Source organism: Taudactylus pleione, unplaced genomic scaffold, assembly GCF_031769625.1.
Source record: "Taudactylus pleione unplaced genomic scaffold, aTauple2 ptg000366l, whole genome shotgun sequence".
NCBI lineage: Eukaryota > Metazoa > Chordata > Amphibia > Anura > Myobatrachidae > Taudactylus > Taudactylus pleione.
In genome coordinates this window covers 5,570,552-5,586,457 of record NW_028284767.1, presented here as the reverse complement: position 1 = coordinate 5,586,457, position 15,906 = coordinate 5,570,552, and the positions used below count along the sequence as shown (strand labels likewise).

At 44.9% G+C, this 15,906-nt stretch overlaps 1 protein-coding gene across 1 annotated transcript; it reads left to right on the top strand.

Annotated features, from left to right (window-relative positions):
* The first annotated feature begins 4,781 nt into the window (after positions 1–4,781).
* ZNF865 (zinc finger protein 865) lies at positions 4,782–15,636 on the top strand. The gene is made up of 2 exons (XM_088444551.1): positions 4,782–5,203; positions 8,211–15,636. Exon 2 carries the CDS (start codon positions 8,230–8,232, stop codon positions 11,044–11,046), a length of 2,817 nt encoding a protein of 938 aa, XP_088300677.1. The 5' UTR covers positions 4,782–5,203; positions 8,211–8,229; the 3' UTR covers positions 11,047–15,636.
* The last annotated feature ends 270 nt before the right edge of the window (positions 15,637–15,906 follow it).

Here is a 15,906-nt window from a genome sequence, read left to right as displayed (position 1 = left end):
TCCGCATTCCTCACACCTCTTCCAATGCCACTCACACCCTTCTGCATTCCTCTCACACCTCTTCCAATGTCACTCACACCCCTCCGCATTTCTCTCACACCTCTTCCAATGCCACTCACACCCCTCCGCATTCCTCTCACACCTCTTCCAATGCCACTCACACCCCTCCGCATTCCTCTCACACCTCTTCCAATGCCACTCACACCCCCTCCGCATTCCTCTCACACCTCTTCCAATGCCACTCACACCCCTCCACATTCCTCTCACACCCCCTCCAATGCCACTCACACCCCTCCGCATTCCTCTCACACCTCTTCCAATGCCACACCCCTCCGCATTCCTCTCACACCTCTTCCAATGCCACTCACACCCCTCCGCATTCCTCTCACACCTCTTCCAATGCCACTCACACCCCTCTGCATTCCTCTCAACCTCTTCCAATGCCACTCACACCCCTCCGCATTCCTCTCACACCTCTTCCAATGCCACTCACACCCTTCTGCATTCCTCTCACACCTCTTCCAATGCCACACCCCTCTGCATTCCTCTCACACCTCTTCCAATGCCACTCACACCCTCCGCATTCCTCTCACACCCCTTCCAATGCCACTCACACCCCTCCGCATTCCTCTCACACCTCTTCCATTGCCACTCACACCCTCCGCATTCCTCTCACACCCCTTCCAATGCCAGTCACACCCCTCCGCATTCCTCTCACACCCTTTCCAATGCCACTCACACCCTTCTGCATTCCTCTCACACCTCTTCCAATGCCACACCCCTCTGCATTCCTCTCACACCTCTTCCAATGCCACTCACACCCCTTCCAATGCCACTCACACCCCTCCGCATTCCTCTCACACCTCTTCCAATGCCACTCACACCCCTCCACATTCCTCTCACACCTCTTCCAATGCCACTCACACCCCTCCGCATTCCTCTCACACCTCTTCCAATGCCACTCACACCCCTCCGCATTCCTCTCAAACCTCTTCCAATGCCACTCACACCCTCCGCATTCCTCTCACACCCCTTCCAATGCCACTCACACCCCTCCGTATTCCTCTCACACCTCTTCCAATGCCACTCACACCCCTCCGCATTCATCTCACACCTCTTCCAATGCCACTCACACCCCTCCGCATTCCTCTCACACCTCTTCCAATGCCACTCACACCCTCCGCATTCCTCTCACACCCTTTCCAATGCCACTCACACCCCTCCGCATTCCTCTCACACCTCTTCCAATGCCACTCACACCCCTCCGCATTCCTCTCACACCTCTTCCAATGCCACTCACACCCTTCTGCATTCCTCACACCTCTTCCAATGCCACTCACACCCCTCCGCATTCCTCTCACACCCCTTCCAATGCCACTCACACCCTTCTGCATTCCTCTCACACCCCTTCCAATGCCACTCACACCCCTCCGCATTCCTCTCACACCTCTTCCAATGCCACTCACACCCCTCCGCATTCCTCTCACACCCCTTCCAAAGCCACTCACACCCCTGTGGCGTCGGGTGCAGATAGCCGCAGGGGGGGAGGGTTAGGTTTAGGGGCTCCCGTGGGGTCTTAGGAGGGTTAGGGGTAGGCTAGGGGAAGGGGGGTTTAGGGTTTAGGCACCCCCCCTGGGAGGGTTAGGTTAAGGGTGCAGGGAAGGGGGGGTTAGGTTTAATCACCCCTGGGGGGGAGGTTAGGGTTAGGCACTAAGGGAGAGGTTAGGCACCCCCCGGGGAGAGTTAGGTTTAGGGTGCAGGTAGGGGGGGTTAGGTTTAGGCACCCCTGGGGGAGGTTAGGCACTAGGGGGGAGGTTAGGGTTAGGCACCCCAAAGGGAGGCTTAGGTTTAGGAGGGCAAAGGGCTAGGAATAGCTTAAATACTTACCCTATCGGCATCTTCATTCTTCTGCCTTCCGGCGTCTGTATTACATCCGCCGGGCTTTAGTCCAGTGGTATGTCATACCGATTCTCCTCCGCATGCCTCTCACTCCTCCCTACATGCCTTTCATAAAATAAAAGCACAGCCAGAGTCGGCAGAGAACGGAGAGTATGTGATGCTGAATGCGCTGCACTCTCTCTTTCTCTGACAGGACTTGCTTTGTGTAATGTACCTGCATTGTGCAAAGAACCTCCCATGACACGAAAGCGGGGTGCTAACTTTCCGTCTAGTTTGCTTTATAACAAAGTAGAGAATTAGATTGGGAGCACAGAGCTGGCGGCCACAGGTAAAGGCTTGCTGGTTAGTAGCCACTGCTGCTCTAAAGAGTTCATGCAAATCTCACATGTATTATCTTAATTATATACTCAAACAACCTACTGACCCCAAATCAACATTGCTGTGTGACTGGATTAATAGCCCCAAGCCAGTTTGTCTGTTATTATCCAGTCTGGTTTTATGATTGTGTTTGATCTCATATGTAAAGCACTGGAGACTATATTGGCAATATATAAATAAAATGTAGTAAGAAAAAAGTTTTAAAAAAGTGTATGAGAAATAAACAAAATGATCAAAAGTTTTTTTTGTTTTTTTTTAAATACCTTTGTCATTGCCTTCCATAGCTCAGTAACATGTGTTTTACTTGATTCTGCTGTATCCTGCAATTGTGTTACACAATATCACAAAACATATGGCACTGTGGGGCCTATTCATCATCACTAAAATGGCCCGTTATACATGCGGAAACGCTAGTTTATGTATATTTTATGTAACGGGTCATTAATTATTAGGGTCTGATAGGGCCGTCTAATATTCAGTAAACTCCAAAAAACTTAAAGTTTTCAGAGTTTGCTTTCAGGAACAAAAATCATCTTCAGATGTTGCTGGTTCTCGGATCCCCTATGGGAAGGAATTCTGGGGTTGTGATGAGGGATCCAAGCTGATCTCTCTGTCGCCTCCCCAGCGGCTTTGCACATGCATGCCCTCCGGTCACATATGCGCAGAAGCCGGCAACGGGGGAGTTAAGTAACGCTGCTACTGAAGTAACAGTGCTACTAATCATGAGGACAGAGATGCTGTCCCCGCACCGGAGCAACGCTGAATTGACCCAGTGATAAGTATCCCCCCGTGAGGAGTTGGATACTTAATCTGGCCCCCTATAATGAAAAGGCCCCTATATATGTCACTTTTTACGGATTGGGTATGGGATGCCTAACCCTAGTCTTCCCCCCACTCGGCTACTTACCTTAGGTATCCCCACTTTTGGGATACCGGCGCCGGTAATATCAGTGCCAGCATCACGGCCCCCGGGATATTGACTCTATCCCCTTTTTACTACTTCCAACATACAAAAACATAAAATATGCAGGATTAAGAAATAGAAATTTCTAGTGTATTAGATAAATATCAAGCTGGTCTGTCCATAATGAAATACAAGAGATCATTAAACTGTGCATACTTCCCTACTCTCCCAGCTCAAAAAAAAGGGGTGGTGCTCTCGGTCACCTGCAAAAGATGCCTAGTCTCCTGGACAGGCCGCCACCCGCCCACTTTCCGAGCGAAAGTGGGCGGTCGGGAAGGGGGGTTTGACGCAATTCACGTTGAATCGCAACAATGTAGCCCAGCCCCCTGCTTTACAATACTAGTCATCTCGGCTTTATATAGCAGGTCGTGGTCGCGATGAAGCGATCGTGCCCCCACACAGCCCACCTATGCGATCATTAGTATAATTTCCCTACAATGGTTATTAGGCACAATGATCCCTATGGTTACATGCATTTTCTGAAAAGTATCAGTGTGTTTTACTAACTGCTTTGGGGCTCATTTACATTTGGATGTAAATCAGGTTTATGGCACGCCTCTCAGATGTAGCAGTACACGCCCACTCTAACGCTGCGCTCATAGGTGTTGCTTTCACAATGTCCCTGAAATGCTTTTTCAAAAGTAGGCAAGTATGGTGTGTACCCAGCTTTACTTTAGTTTGCAGTGCTTCTATTGTTTTAAAACTTTTTCTTTTACACTTTTCTTTATTTTTTGCTACTAATTTGTTTTTGGTATAACTAGCACAGTTATGTGGAGTGCAGACCTGGATGGCAGACTGTCCAGCCGACCGATTTGGTAAGCAAACACACTTACCAACTGGTGACTAAATATGTCTGGCCAGGCATCACAATAGGGTGGGCATTTCAATTTGTCCAATTGTTATGTCTATATCATTGTCAGCAGTTCCCGTAGCCAGCATAACGAGCCAGTCGCTTGTACGCACAGGCATATATATATATATATCTGCATATTGCATCTGCCGTAGAGCGCAGCCGACACTATGGGCCAAATGTAATAGGGTGAGAGTTTACAGAATGCGAGAGTCACACTATGACTTTGTTCGAGTTTTATCTTCAAAATGGGAAAAAATCTGGATGAGAGTTTAAATCGCGAGAGCTTTTTGAGTCTGAAAACCATGCAAGTTTGCGCTTTTGCTTTGTTCTTGGACTCTATTACATTGGCTTAGTTTAAAAAGTGTAAGAAAACTCTCACATTTTCTAAACTCTCACCCTATTATATTTGGCCCTATATCTGTGAAATACGTCGTATTGTGTGTACATAAGAAACGATGAACGACATGTCGTTTGACGGCTGTACTAAAGATATATTGTACAGTTTTAAAAAGTAATATTATAAAATTGGATGTCTACAAATAGGGGGCGCTATGGTATCTCTATCTTGTAGCAAAGGCAAATATAAAACAAGTAGCGATGGGACTTTGAGCTAGTACAGGGCAGACTTTGCAGGCTGGTGAACGATTGGATCTAGCTGCTTCTTCCTATTTTGCCCATCCTCCTGCCCTTAGTACGACCAGAAGTGACGTCACACATCTTGTCCTTCCGGGTGTGCGGAAACGCAGCTTCCGCCTATCGGTTCCGCTGCGATCTTGGTGCCACTTCCCTCTCCATCCCCCGGGCGTTGGCGGCGCGGTGTAGGAGGGCGTAAATCGGCCAGTGTGCCGGATACCAGCCGCCCCGCTCCCAGGCCTATTGCGGAGAGTTATGGAGTATCTTAGGGGGTAACTGAGCAGACACCATGACGCCCCCCTTCTCTCCCCGTACAGGCGCTGGGGGGAGACACTAGTGACGGTCTGATGCCGGCACCAGCGGCTGTGCCCCCACTACAGGAGACTGCAGTGACCCCACAGAGCAGGTGTCGCCCGCATCCGCTGTGCTGCTGATGCTGTCTCCACCCGGAGGGGCTTGTGGCCGCCCTGATACAGGTATGACGCCTTTCTCCCCCATATTATATGTATATGGCATGTATATACAGCGCTCACTGTAATCTAGTAGCAACAGCTGTACAGAGGGGCCAGTTCAATTGCAATGATGCCCTAAATCTCACCAATTTTGCCCCAAATGGTCCTCTTAATGGTATATTTTACATTCGCAGCCCCTTATTGGTGCATATTAAAATAAAAATATTTAGGGGCTACACCGCCCCCATCACCCCTAAGTGAATCAACCCCTAAAACTTTCTTACAGGGTCATTATTTTGGGGCAGAGAAGTATATTTAGCAAAAATTATTTCCAATTCGTCCTACATATAGATATTGATGGGGTTACCACCAAATTATTAAAAGTATTGTGCAGCATAAAAATATGGAGGCAGAGTTTTGGGGTAAAAGTGTTACTCTTACACTAATGATGTACAGCTTTAATGTCCAATAGTAGCAAGTTATTAACGTGCAACTTATTTGGGTTTAAAAATAGATATTTTCTTTTTTTACTAACGCAGCAAGTAAAAGAAATGATTCTTGGGATCTCATCATAACCTGATATTACAGGTCTAAATATATTTTCAGTGTAGTGGAAACAATTGCTCATAAAATGTTTCTTATGCTGGGTACACACTTAAACGATGGATCGGTCAGCGGACCGAGCCACTGTCTGAGCGGCCGATTTGTAAGCTAAACGCACTTTACCAATCAGACGCTCGATATGTCTGCCCAGATATCACAACTGGATGGGTATTTCAATTTGTGATGTCAGTGTCGGCAGGTTGTCCGATATATATATATATATATATATATATATATATATACGCATTGGCTGTGCTGCACGGCAGACCTGGTATGTCTTTGAACAACGTTGATCAGTTAATCAGGTGTACACACCTGCCCATGCACTTGCGATATATCGTTCGTCGATTGAGCGATATATCGACAAGTGTGCACCCAGCTTTATTCCACAGGACTGCAAACAAAAATACATGAGTGCTGGGCGAGTTCAGCTGTAGTTGTCTGCGTTTCTAATAATTTTCAATTGCAACTCACCCCCTTCGGGTCTAATTGAATTGACCCCTATATGAGGTTTTTAAATAGCTATATTTTGCATGAAGTTATGCATTGATTCTATTTTGATTTTTGGATATCACTATTATGGCAGCCATAGGTAGATGATGGGGACATATTGCAGTAAATGTGATGCAATGTTCCAACAGAATTGGGCAGTGGTGTTTGGCCACTTAACCAGTGTTGTTTGAGCACATTTATATGATGCTCCTTTAACATCTGTTTTAATTATTCTAAATGTGTTATACATTGGCACACAGTACACAGACTCTTGATATACATATGTCCACCCAGTGCTCGAAGTGGGGTGTGGTATACAGCGGTATGACATACCGCCACCACTTAATTCTTGCCGCAGTAGAGTTTGTACCAGCGCTGGGATCGAGTATGGGATCCCAGCGCTGGAATTGCAGCAGCATTGGGTGGAGATGTGTCCCGCTGGGGACACCTCTCAATCGGTGGCAGTGATGGCTGGGACAGAGCTGGGAGCATCGGGTCCCGGCAGCACTGCTGTTTAAAGCTAGCACTGGCTGCCAGCCAATCCTGGCTCGTGGACCAGCTGCCAATCAAAAGAAGGGGCAGATTTTTTAAGTGGCTCCGCCCGCTAGTCAATCTTGGCTTACGGACCATCAGCCAATGAGAAGCTGCAAAGTGGCAGCTTCTCATTGGCTCGCGGCCGGCGCCGAATTTAAAAAGCCGCCCCTTCTTTTGCCTTAGTCACACCTCCCCGCTGGTAAGCTTGCATCGCGGATCCCTGTCAGCTGGTTCAGGGGTGCGACATCTGCTGTCGGTTCTTCTCGTTGTGTGACCTCAGCCATGCTCAGCATAAACAAGCTGCTAATCAAGGAGACCCTGGAGGACAGTCCTCAGGTCAGAGGTCTGACAGGGAAGGGACTGTAGTGTGCTGGATGGGTACCCAAACCATATGAACAGTATACACCTTCCTAATGCAATCCATAGTTGTCACTCAAATTGATGTATTAGATGAGCTTTTTCTTCCCCATTACTCTAATTCTTATGTCATGGATGCTTCAAATACAGAACTTTAAATGTATTGGTTATGCCGCTTCTGTTCATCAGGAAGGATCTGGGAGGGGAGAACGAAACAGAAGAGCGCATGGAAGGTAGATGTCAGATTAGGCCTCTGTCATTACCATTAAGGGGTTAAGTTTTAAGGCAGAATTAAGTATCCCTTAAATGTACCAATATAGAAAGTGCTGCTGTGGTCCGGCTGCCAGCACTCAATGGGGGGATGTGGTCATAATCCCGATTGCAAGGATTCCTGCGCTCAGAATGCAGTCGCCGGAATCCCGACACCTGTCAGAATCTGCTGCTGGCATCCCGAAGGTAAATAGCAGGGTTAGGTTTAGGCACTGGGGGGGGAGGTTAGGTTCAGGCATCGGGGAGGGAGGGTTTGGATAGTTTGTATCCTAACCCTGTGTGGATGCCAGCTTTGGGATTCTGACTGCCAGGATCCCGAGCATCGGCATCTGGTACTCAACCCCTCAAAAGAACTGTGTCCATGGTTTTCTGTAAGGATGGTATGTATCAAGATCTGCAAAGCGTAGCTTTACAAAACTTGAATGCGTCGGCTAATTCCAGATGGCTTTATCCCATTAGCTTCACTGGGGCAGCTTTGCCAGAGAGGGATTTCAGTTATCTATTTCCCCCTCTATATATCTAGTACGTTACTGCTTTTGGGAGACATTATCATGGTACCTTCCAGTGAAGACAGACTGTAGTATGCAGTATTAATATTAAATCTGCTGCAGAGCACTGCAACACCTTACACATCAATAATTAGACGGAAGTTAGTATATTAGCAATTTTTCTCTCCAACAAATGTGCTTTCATGTTGGTAGGCATGATCATAAAATTAGTAAAATAAAGTATTTTTTAATATTTTGTAAAAATTAACTCTGTTTTTATTTTTCAGGAAAGTGGGCGCATATGAGATGGAAGCTAATGCAGGAGATGAGGGCATTCACTTTCAGAGCTACCCATTTGATTTCTTAGAATTCCTTAACCACCAGCGCTTTGAACCTATGGAATTGTACAACCACCATGAGCACGCCAAAGCTGTAGCTGCTCTGCCGTGTACTTCAACCCAGTATGATTATAGTCATCAGACTCAGACCAGTAGTATTCAGTTTTCTGCTGCCGGCACTTCTAAGTCAAAAGAATTCAAAGTAGAAGTCCCTTCTACTGTCTCCACACCTAAAAAGTCAGATTCTGCTCATGTGCAACAATATAACAGCCAACCCTCAATCTCTAGCACGCAGGCTATCTTTGATGGGACTTTTAATGCACAACAATGGGGAATTGTTGACCTTTCTAGCCATCAGCATCTTTTCAACAACTTAAAGCGCTCCCTTCCAGTAACTCAACAGGTACAAACCGAAGAGGAAGCTAAAGAAGATAAGAACTACTTCCGTCGATTGAAATATCTAATCGATCGTCGTTTTCCTTGTACCATTTGCCAAAAGTCTTTTAAACAGTCATCTCACCTCATGCAGCACATGCTGGTACACACTGGGGAGAGACCATACGAATGCAATATTTGTGGCCGTACCTATAACCATATATCTAGTCTGATAAGACACAGGCGCTGCCATAGAGAGGAGATCGGAGTTGAAGGAACCAATACACTAGCAGCCACAGACGTTGAGACGGCTGCAGCAGCTGCTGTAGTGGCAGCTGCGACAGCAGCGATGTCGGAGTCTCAGATGGGTTCTGGCGAGATGCCTGTAGCTGGGACGGAGCAAAATATAACCATGCAACAAGATGGTCCCTTTACTTGTAACCTGTGTTGGAAAGTATTTAAAAAGCAAAGTCACCTCCACCAGCACCAGATAATACATACCGGAGAGAAGCCTTTTAGCTGTACCATATGTGAAAAAAGTTTCAATCGTCGCGAAAGCTTGAAGCGCCATGTGAAGACTCACTCTGATTCGCTGAAAGTTCAGTGTGAAGTGTGTGGTAAAGCTTTTCGTGACACTACATACTTATTGAAGCACCAAGCCACACATACAGGTGAGCGGCCAGACTACAAGTGCGATGTGTGTGGAAAGTCATACGCGGCTCCTCAGAGCCTTTTAAGACACAAACACTTGCATGAGCACAGCCTTTCTCTGACAGAGTCACTGGCACAGCCACAACCGATTAATGATGTCCTCAAAGAACCCTCAGTGTCCGTTCCATTTCAGGCAGCACCTCTCCTTCCCACAGATGTTGCCCAGACCGACCCAGCAGCTATGAGCGTTATTGAAAGAATTGGATCTGTTTTTGGTCATTCTTCCGTGCGGAGGCAGTCCTCTCTTTCGGCTAGTTCAAGCAAACACTTTTGTTGCAATGTCTGTGGACGTGGCTTTGGCAGAAGAGAAACGCTAAAACGGCATGAAAGGATTCACACTGGAGAGAAGCCACACCAGTGTTCAGTGTGTGGCAAGAGGTTCAGAGAATCTTTTCACCTCACTAAGCATCATGTTGTTCACACGCGAGAGCGACCCTACAAATGTGAACTATGCGGAAAGGTTTTTGGCTACCCACAAAGCTTGACACGACACAAACAGATCCACCGGCTGCAGCTGCCTTGCACAGTGCCTGCTGGAGCGCTTACAACTGACCGGCTCACATTTGGCTGTACAGATTGTGGGGAGAGGTTTCCAGACTCTTTTCAGCTTATGAATCACAAAGAACTGCACATGAGTGAAAAGCCTTATGTGTGCGATATATGTGGAAAATGCTTTGGTTTCATTGAGAACTTAATGTGGCACAAACTAGTACACCAAACTGCTACAGAACGTCTCCTTCCATTAAACCAGTGTCAAGAAGCGACAGGAGGCAATCAAGTGATCTGTTTGCAGAATGGTCTTACAAGTGATATGGTCACCGGGTCTGGGGCAGCAGCTTCAGCCACTGGGGCTGTGTCTGCCACGTCTGAGGAGCATCCCATGATTCCCAGTGGTGAGAGATTTTCCTGCAGTATATGTGGTCAGACTTTTAAGCACTTCTTGGGTTTGGTAACCCATAAATATGTACACTTGGTTAGGCGCACTCTAGCTTGCAACGTGTGTGGCCAAAGTTTTGCTGGAGCCTATGACCTGCTGCTTCATCGTCGTAGCCACTTGCAGAAGAGGCACTTCACATGCTCTATATGTGGCAAGCGGTTTTGGGAAGCCACTCTTCTGATGCGCCACCAGCGTTGTCATACAGAAGAGCGGCCTTACCGATGCACAATTTGTGGACGAGGCTTTTTGCATTCTTGGTACCTTCGTCAGCACAAAGTAGTGCACACTGGTGAGCGAGCATATAAGTGTGCCTTGTGCAACAAACGATTTGCCCAGTCATCCAGTTTAGCAGAACACCAACGCCTCCACATTGTAGCTCGTCCTCAGCGATGTCCTACCTGTGGTAAGACTTTTCGTTACCGATCCAATCTTTTGGAGCACCAGAGAGTTCACCTTGGGGAAAAGGTTTACCGTTGTGATCAGTGTGGCAAAAGTTTCTTCTACATTTCGTCCATTTTGCGCCATCAACGATCTCATGATGCTAAACCTGACCTTCGCTGTTCTTGTTGTCTGAAACTTTTCAAAGACCCAAAGTATTTCAGCAAACACATACAAACCCATCAAGGGGGTCGCCCCTTTAAATGCGGAGCCTGTGGTGAGGCTTTCAGCAATACTTATGGACTTAAAAAACACAGACAGGCACATAAAATAGAAAAACTTGCTGCTGTAGCAACACTCGCTGAAGGACAAAAGACGTCATAGCCATCAGCTTGCATTGCATTCATTTCTCTAGAAGTGGAAAAAGGGGAAATGATTGCGTTCTGTAATTAGTCATTGTGGTTGGTCCTATTTTGGTTATAATAAAGTATACTTAAATGTGGCACCAGTTATTCAAGGTGCCTAACACCTTTTGATGAAACAGTGTGTGAAGCCATTGAGTTGTATTTGCTATGAATTGTTGCAAAGCATTCACCTTTATGCAGTTTTATGGATCTATGTGTTATTAGGCCTCAGTTTTGAGTCTTATTACATTCATGTGGAAATTAAAGTAAACCATTTTCAAACATAATTTTGCAACTAAGAATAGACAGATAAGAAAATTACAATCGTCAAGTCCTAAAATGTGATCAGTCTAATCACATGTTCCCAATGACAGATTTACCTAGTCAAAACAAATAAAAATCAATTATCGAACAAAAAAAATCCAAAACAAAGTTTTATGTGTAAAAGTAAGCTGCTTCTGTGCCAATAAAGTAGGTAATTTGAGCAGAGTGCTGCACAGTTATGTGATTGGCCACCTCTCTATAGAAGTAGAACCTTAAACATTCCAATGTTAGAGTATTCCGGTTTGTGTCAACATGCCACAGATAAGACCTCTGCGGTGATCTCTGAACTGTTTCTCATCGGTCTGGAAGGGGTTATGGTGGGTACACACTATAGATATATCTGCAGATGCTGGTTGTTCATACACTGAACGGCCATCTGTGTCTGGCCGCAGGTCCCGCCCCCTCCCCACGGCTGCTGCATGTGTATGGGCGGTCTGCAGATTGCCCGTACACACTTGCCGATGGACAGATATGTCTGCAGACATATCTGTCAATCGCTGTGCAGCACAGCCAATGTGATATGTCGGTGAATGACTATGTTCACCGACATATCACTGGCACACACTGGCCGACGTGCAGCAGATATATTGGCCAATCAATTGATCGGCCAATATATCTGTCAGTGTATACCCAGTTGTAGAATTATAGTTCCAAACAATATCAAGCCTATCAATCTATTGTGAGAGAGATTGTTTACAAATGTGTACATAGTAGACTGTTGCCAATCTTCCTGGAAGCGGTCATCCCAGCAATTTCACTCAAATATCAGATTATATGATATTGCAAAGAAGGCAAAAACTACATAGTCACCTACAGCAGAAAGACACTACTGTAGTTTAGGCTTGTAAAGTTACATCTGAATGACTTTTGGAATAATGGGCCTGATTTAGACCCGGTCGCTAGCAAGTGCTCGCTCGTTGCTAGCGATGTTTGCTAATGTGCGTATGCAGTGCGCGTGCACGAACTAGTCCGAGCGATCGGGATGCGCTCGCCCAGCAAACACAGCCCAGTGGAATGAGTGACAGGAGAGGCTGTTTGTGGGTGGTAACAGGGGCAGGCCAGTAGTAACGGGGGAGTGGAGGTGCGAACGCCGGCGTGCCTGAGTGTTTCAACGCCGTTTCAGAGGTGTGCATAATTAATAGGTAGTGTCATAGTACACGTCACCTGGCTGTTTTTTTACAATGACGTGCTCGCAGTGCTTACGGTAGGGTAAAGGCAACCACAAGCGCTGCGAATGCTCCCGATGGTACCTGATGTACCGATGGTTGTATACACTTCCTGGAGATGATGTGCGCTAGTGGGCGTCTTAAGATAGGCTGGTGGGCGTCTGCATACACAAAGTGATCACACGCCAAGAAATAGTGGGTGTGCTTATGACTTGCCGTACGATCGCCTGCCTTGCTGGGTGTGTTCCGAATTTGCATACGCTGGGAGTGAGCGTACACATCTAGCAACCGGGTCTGAATCAGGCCCAATGTCCTCTGGCCAGACATGACCAAAGTAGAGTTGACTGACCTTCACGTAAAATGCCAAATGCCAAACACAGCACAAGAACCCCATACCAACTGTCAAGCATAATGGTAGAGTAGTCATGATTTGAGGTTGATTTACAGCCACAAGAACTAGTTGTCTCATAGTCATTAGGGGGGATTCACTTAACATTGATAAGCTGTTCTGGAATGGCACGTCAGGACCAGTAACATTACCAGCATTTCCACAGCCGAGCATAGAGGCTAATTAATTCCCTACAATGAGTCCTTTTCTATGGTGGCGTATTCTACACGGTTGAAAATCATTTGAATAGTGGAATGAAGTCATGTTTTGGAATGGCTAAAGCAAACCCTAAAGCAGTGATTCCCAACCTCTGTCCTCAAGGCACACTAACAGTCCTGGTTTTAGTGATATCCATGCTTAAGCACAGATGGTTAAATCAAAATAACTAAGGTACTAATTAAGTCACCTGTGTTCAGCTATGGCTATCCTTAAAGCCTGGACTGTTAGTGTTCTTTGAGGACCGTGGTTTTGAACCCCTGCCCTAGAGGGTATATTTACTAAAGTGGGTTTTCAGAAGTGGAACCAATTAGATTCTACTTAACATTTCTCTAGCACCTTCTAGAAAATAATAGCTAGAATCTGGTTGCTATGGGCAATAACTCCACTTCTAAAGACCTGCACTTTACTACTAGCCCTCAACTCTGTCTGTATACATAACCTAATCTGAGCTGTATATAAACTGAAACACCACTGCACTTAAGCAGTGTTGTATGAAGAAGTAGGTCTAAATTCCTCCAGAATGTTTTAGTAGATTGATAATTCATATAGTACAGGGTTACTACTAAGGTATTTCTGCTAAAGATGGTGCAAGCCAATTAATCATGGCTTGTATTATTTTTCACACATTGATACTGCTTGTAAATTGTATTTGTTGAATAAAGCAGCATATTCACTTGCCTATTAAACAGTAATTGAACAATTACGACATCGTAATCGTTCAATCGCTCATTAATCGCGCATGAATCGGGCGTGAAAATGTCAAATGCCAATAACGACAGATTGGGCATGTTTGGTGATGAGGGAGGGTGCCTACACTGAACAACATCGTTCAGTGTTGGCACTACAGGGGATGAGGAACGACTGTACGATTACAATGTTGTAATAGTACTGTTGTTACCCCATCGCCTAGTGGATACGCACCTTAACAAAATAAAATCTGTTACAGGTTATTTGTCACATGAAATTAGACCTCAAATTGTAGGATTGGTTGAAGAATAGATGATGATTTCCTACCATTAATAAAAAATACAAGTTTGAAAGAGGGTGTACTTTCTTTTTCACATGCCTGAGTATATACTACATCTGCCCCAAAATTGTAATTTGCTACCTCACAGTGATTAATATGGAACAGGGTGGTAACAATATTCCAAGGGGAGGTATGATTCTAAGATCTCAACGTCATGTAATATACCAGCTTGGTAAATGGAGCTAGAAGTCAATTTATTTACTGATTAATTACAACTAGCTGTCACTGTTTTCTCATTCAGCTTTGGTGTTTCACTCCTTTGTGCATCATTTCATTATTTTCTAAAATGATTCCCGCTCAGAATAAACAGCCTAAAGTTTTGCTATTCTTAAATTGTGTGTTGTGATACCCATTAAGTGTATTGCAGACCCCCTCCCACCCCCTTATTTTAAATAAGATACTGAGAGTGTCAAACATTTTGTATTTTACCTTTATAAGTACAGAAGCCTGTAGTATAATAACTCAAGTTGTGTAGTGCAATACATGTTACATGCCTTAGGGGGTCAAGCATACAAACTGCATAATCAAGGAGAATTCAGAACTGTATGTAGCATCCAGCAGTTTCAAACGTTTAGTACATTGAAGGGATTCAGTGTAAACATATATCATTGTCTTTAGTAGGGTTTATTTAATGTTTGGTTAAAAAAAATATATATTTAGATGTATGTTGGCATCAATTATTTCTCTGTTTTACGACGTGCAGCTGATGTGTTGCTTGCTTTTTCTATGCGAACTATGAAATATCCATAGATTCCACTGCAATAGTACCTGCTATTTACACATTGTAGTGAAAACACACAAGCCACTTGTCTGGCTTTACTCAGAAATATGTTTCAAAAAAGCATCTCGCAGTCTTATTTTTGTTCATCAAGAATGTGTATACAGATTAAGTAATGCTTTCAGAATACTTCAGGATTAGGTTTTTATAAAGTTAATTTGCTTTTTTTTTTTTTTATTAAATGTTATCATTTTACTAAGGTTTGTTTAAAGACATTTAACATATAATTAAGTGAATTGTTGAGGTTTAGAAACAAAAAATAAATAAAAGGACAAGTGCCTGACTCTGTCAAAGTACTCTGGTTGCATAGCTGACCAGGGGTTGGAGATTTGTAGTAATATTCCTAAAGGCGGATATCCACTTGTCGATTAAAATGATTGATAACGACATCGTTATCAATCAGTCACTCATTAATTGTGCACAAATCGGGCATGAAAATGTCGGAAACGACCAGCGATGCACGCTCCCGCTGGTCGTTTCCGACATCAATCATCGCCTGAACATGCTGGTCAATCTGCCGATAACGACAGATTGACCATGTTCAGGGATGAGGAAGATATTTATTGCAGCAATTAGGGGAGGTTTTTCTTATTTTATATCTACACGCAGTGATTTTCCAGCATCTCAAGCCCACCGAGTTTTCATATTTTGGCCTCTATTCACCGCCACAATGGCTTTGAAATGAAACAAACAAGATGTGATTTAACTGCAGACTTTCAGATTTAATTTGAGGGTAATTACATCCAAATCAGGTGAACGGTGTAGGAATTATAACTGTTTCTATATGTGCCTCCCACTTTTTAAGGGGCCAAAAGTAATGGGACAAACTAAACAATCCTATATCTAACATTCACTTTTTATTACTTTGTTACAAATCCTTTGCAGGCAATTACAGCCTGAAGTCTGGAATGCATAGACATCACCAGACGCTGGGTTTC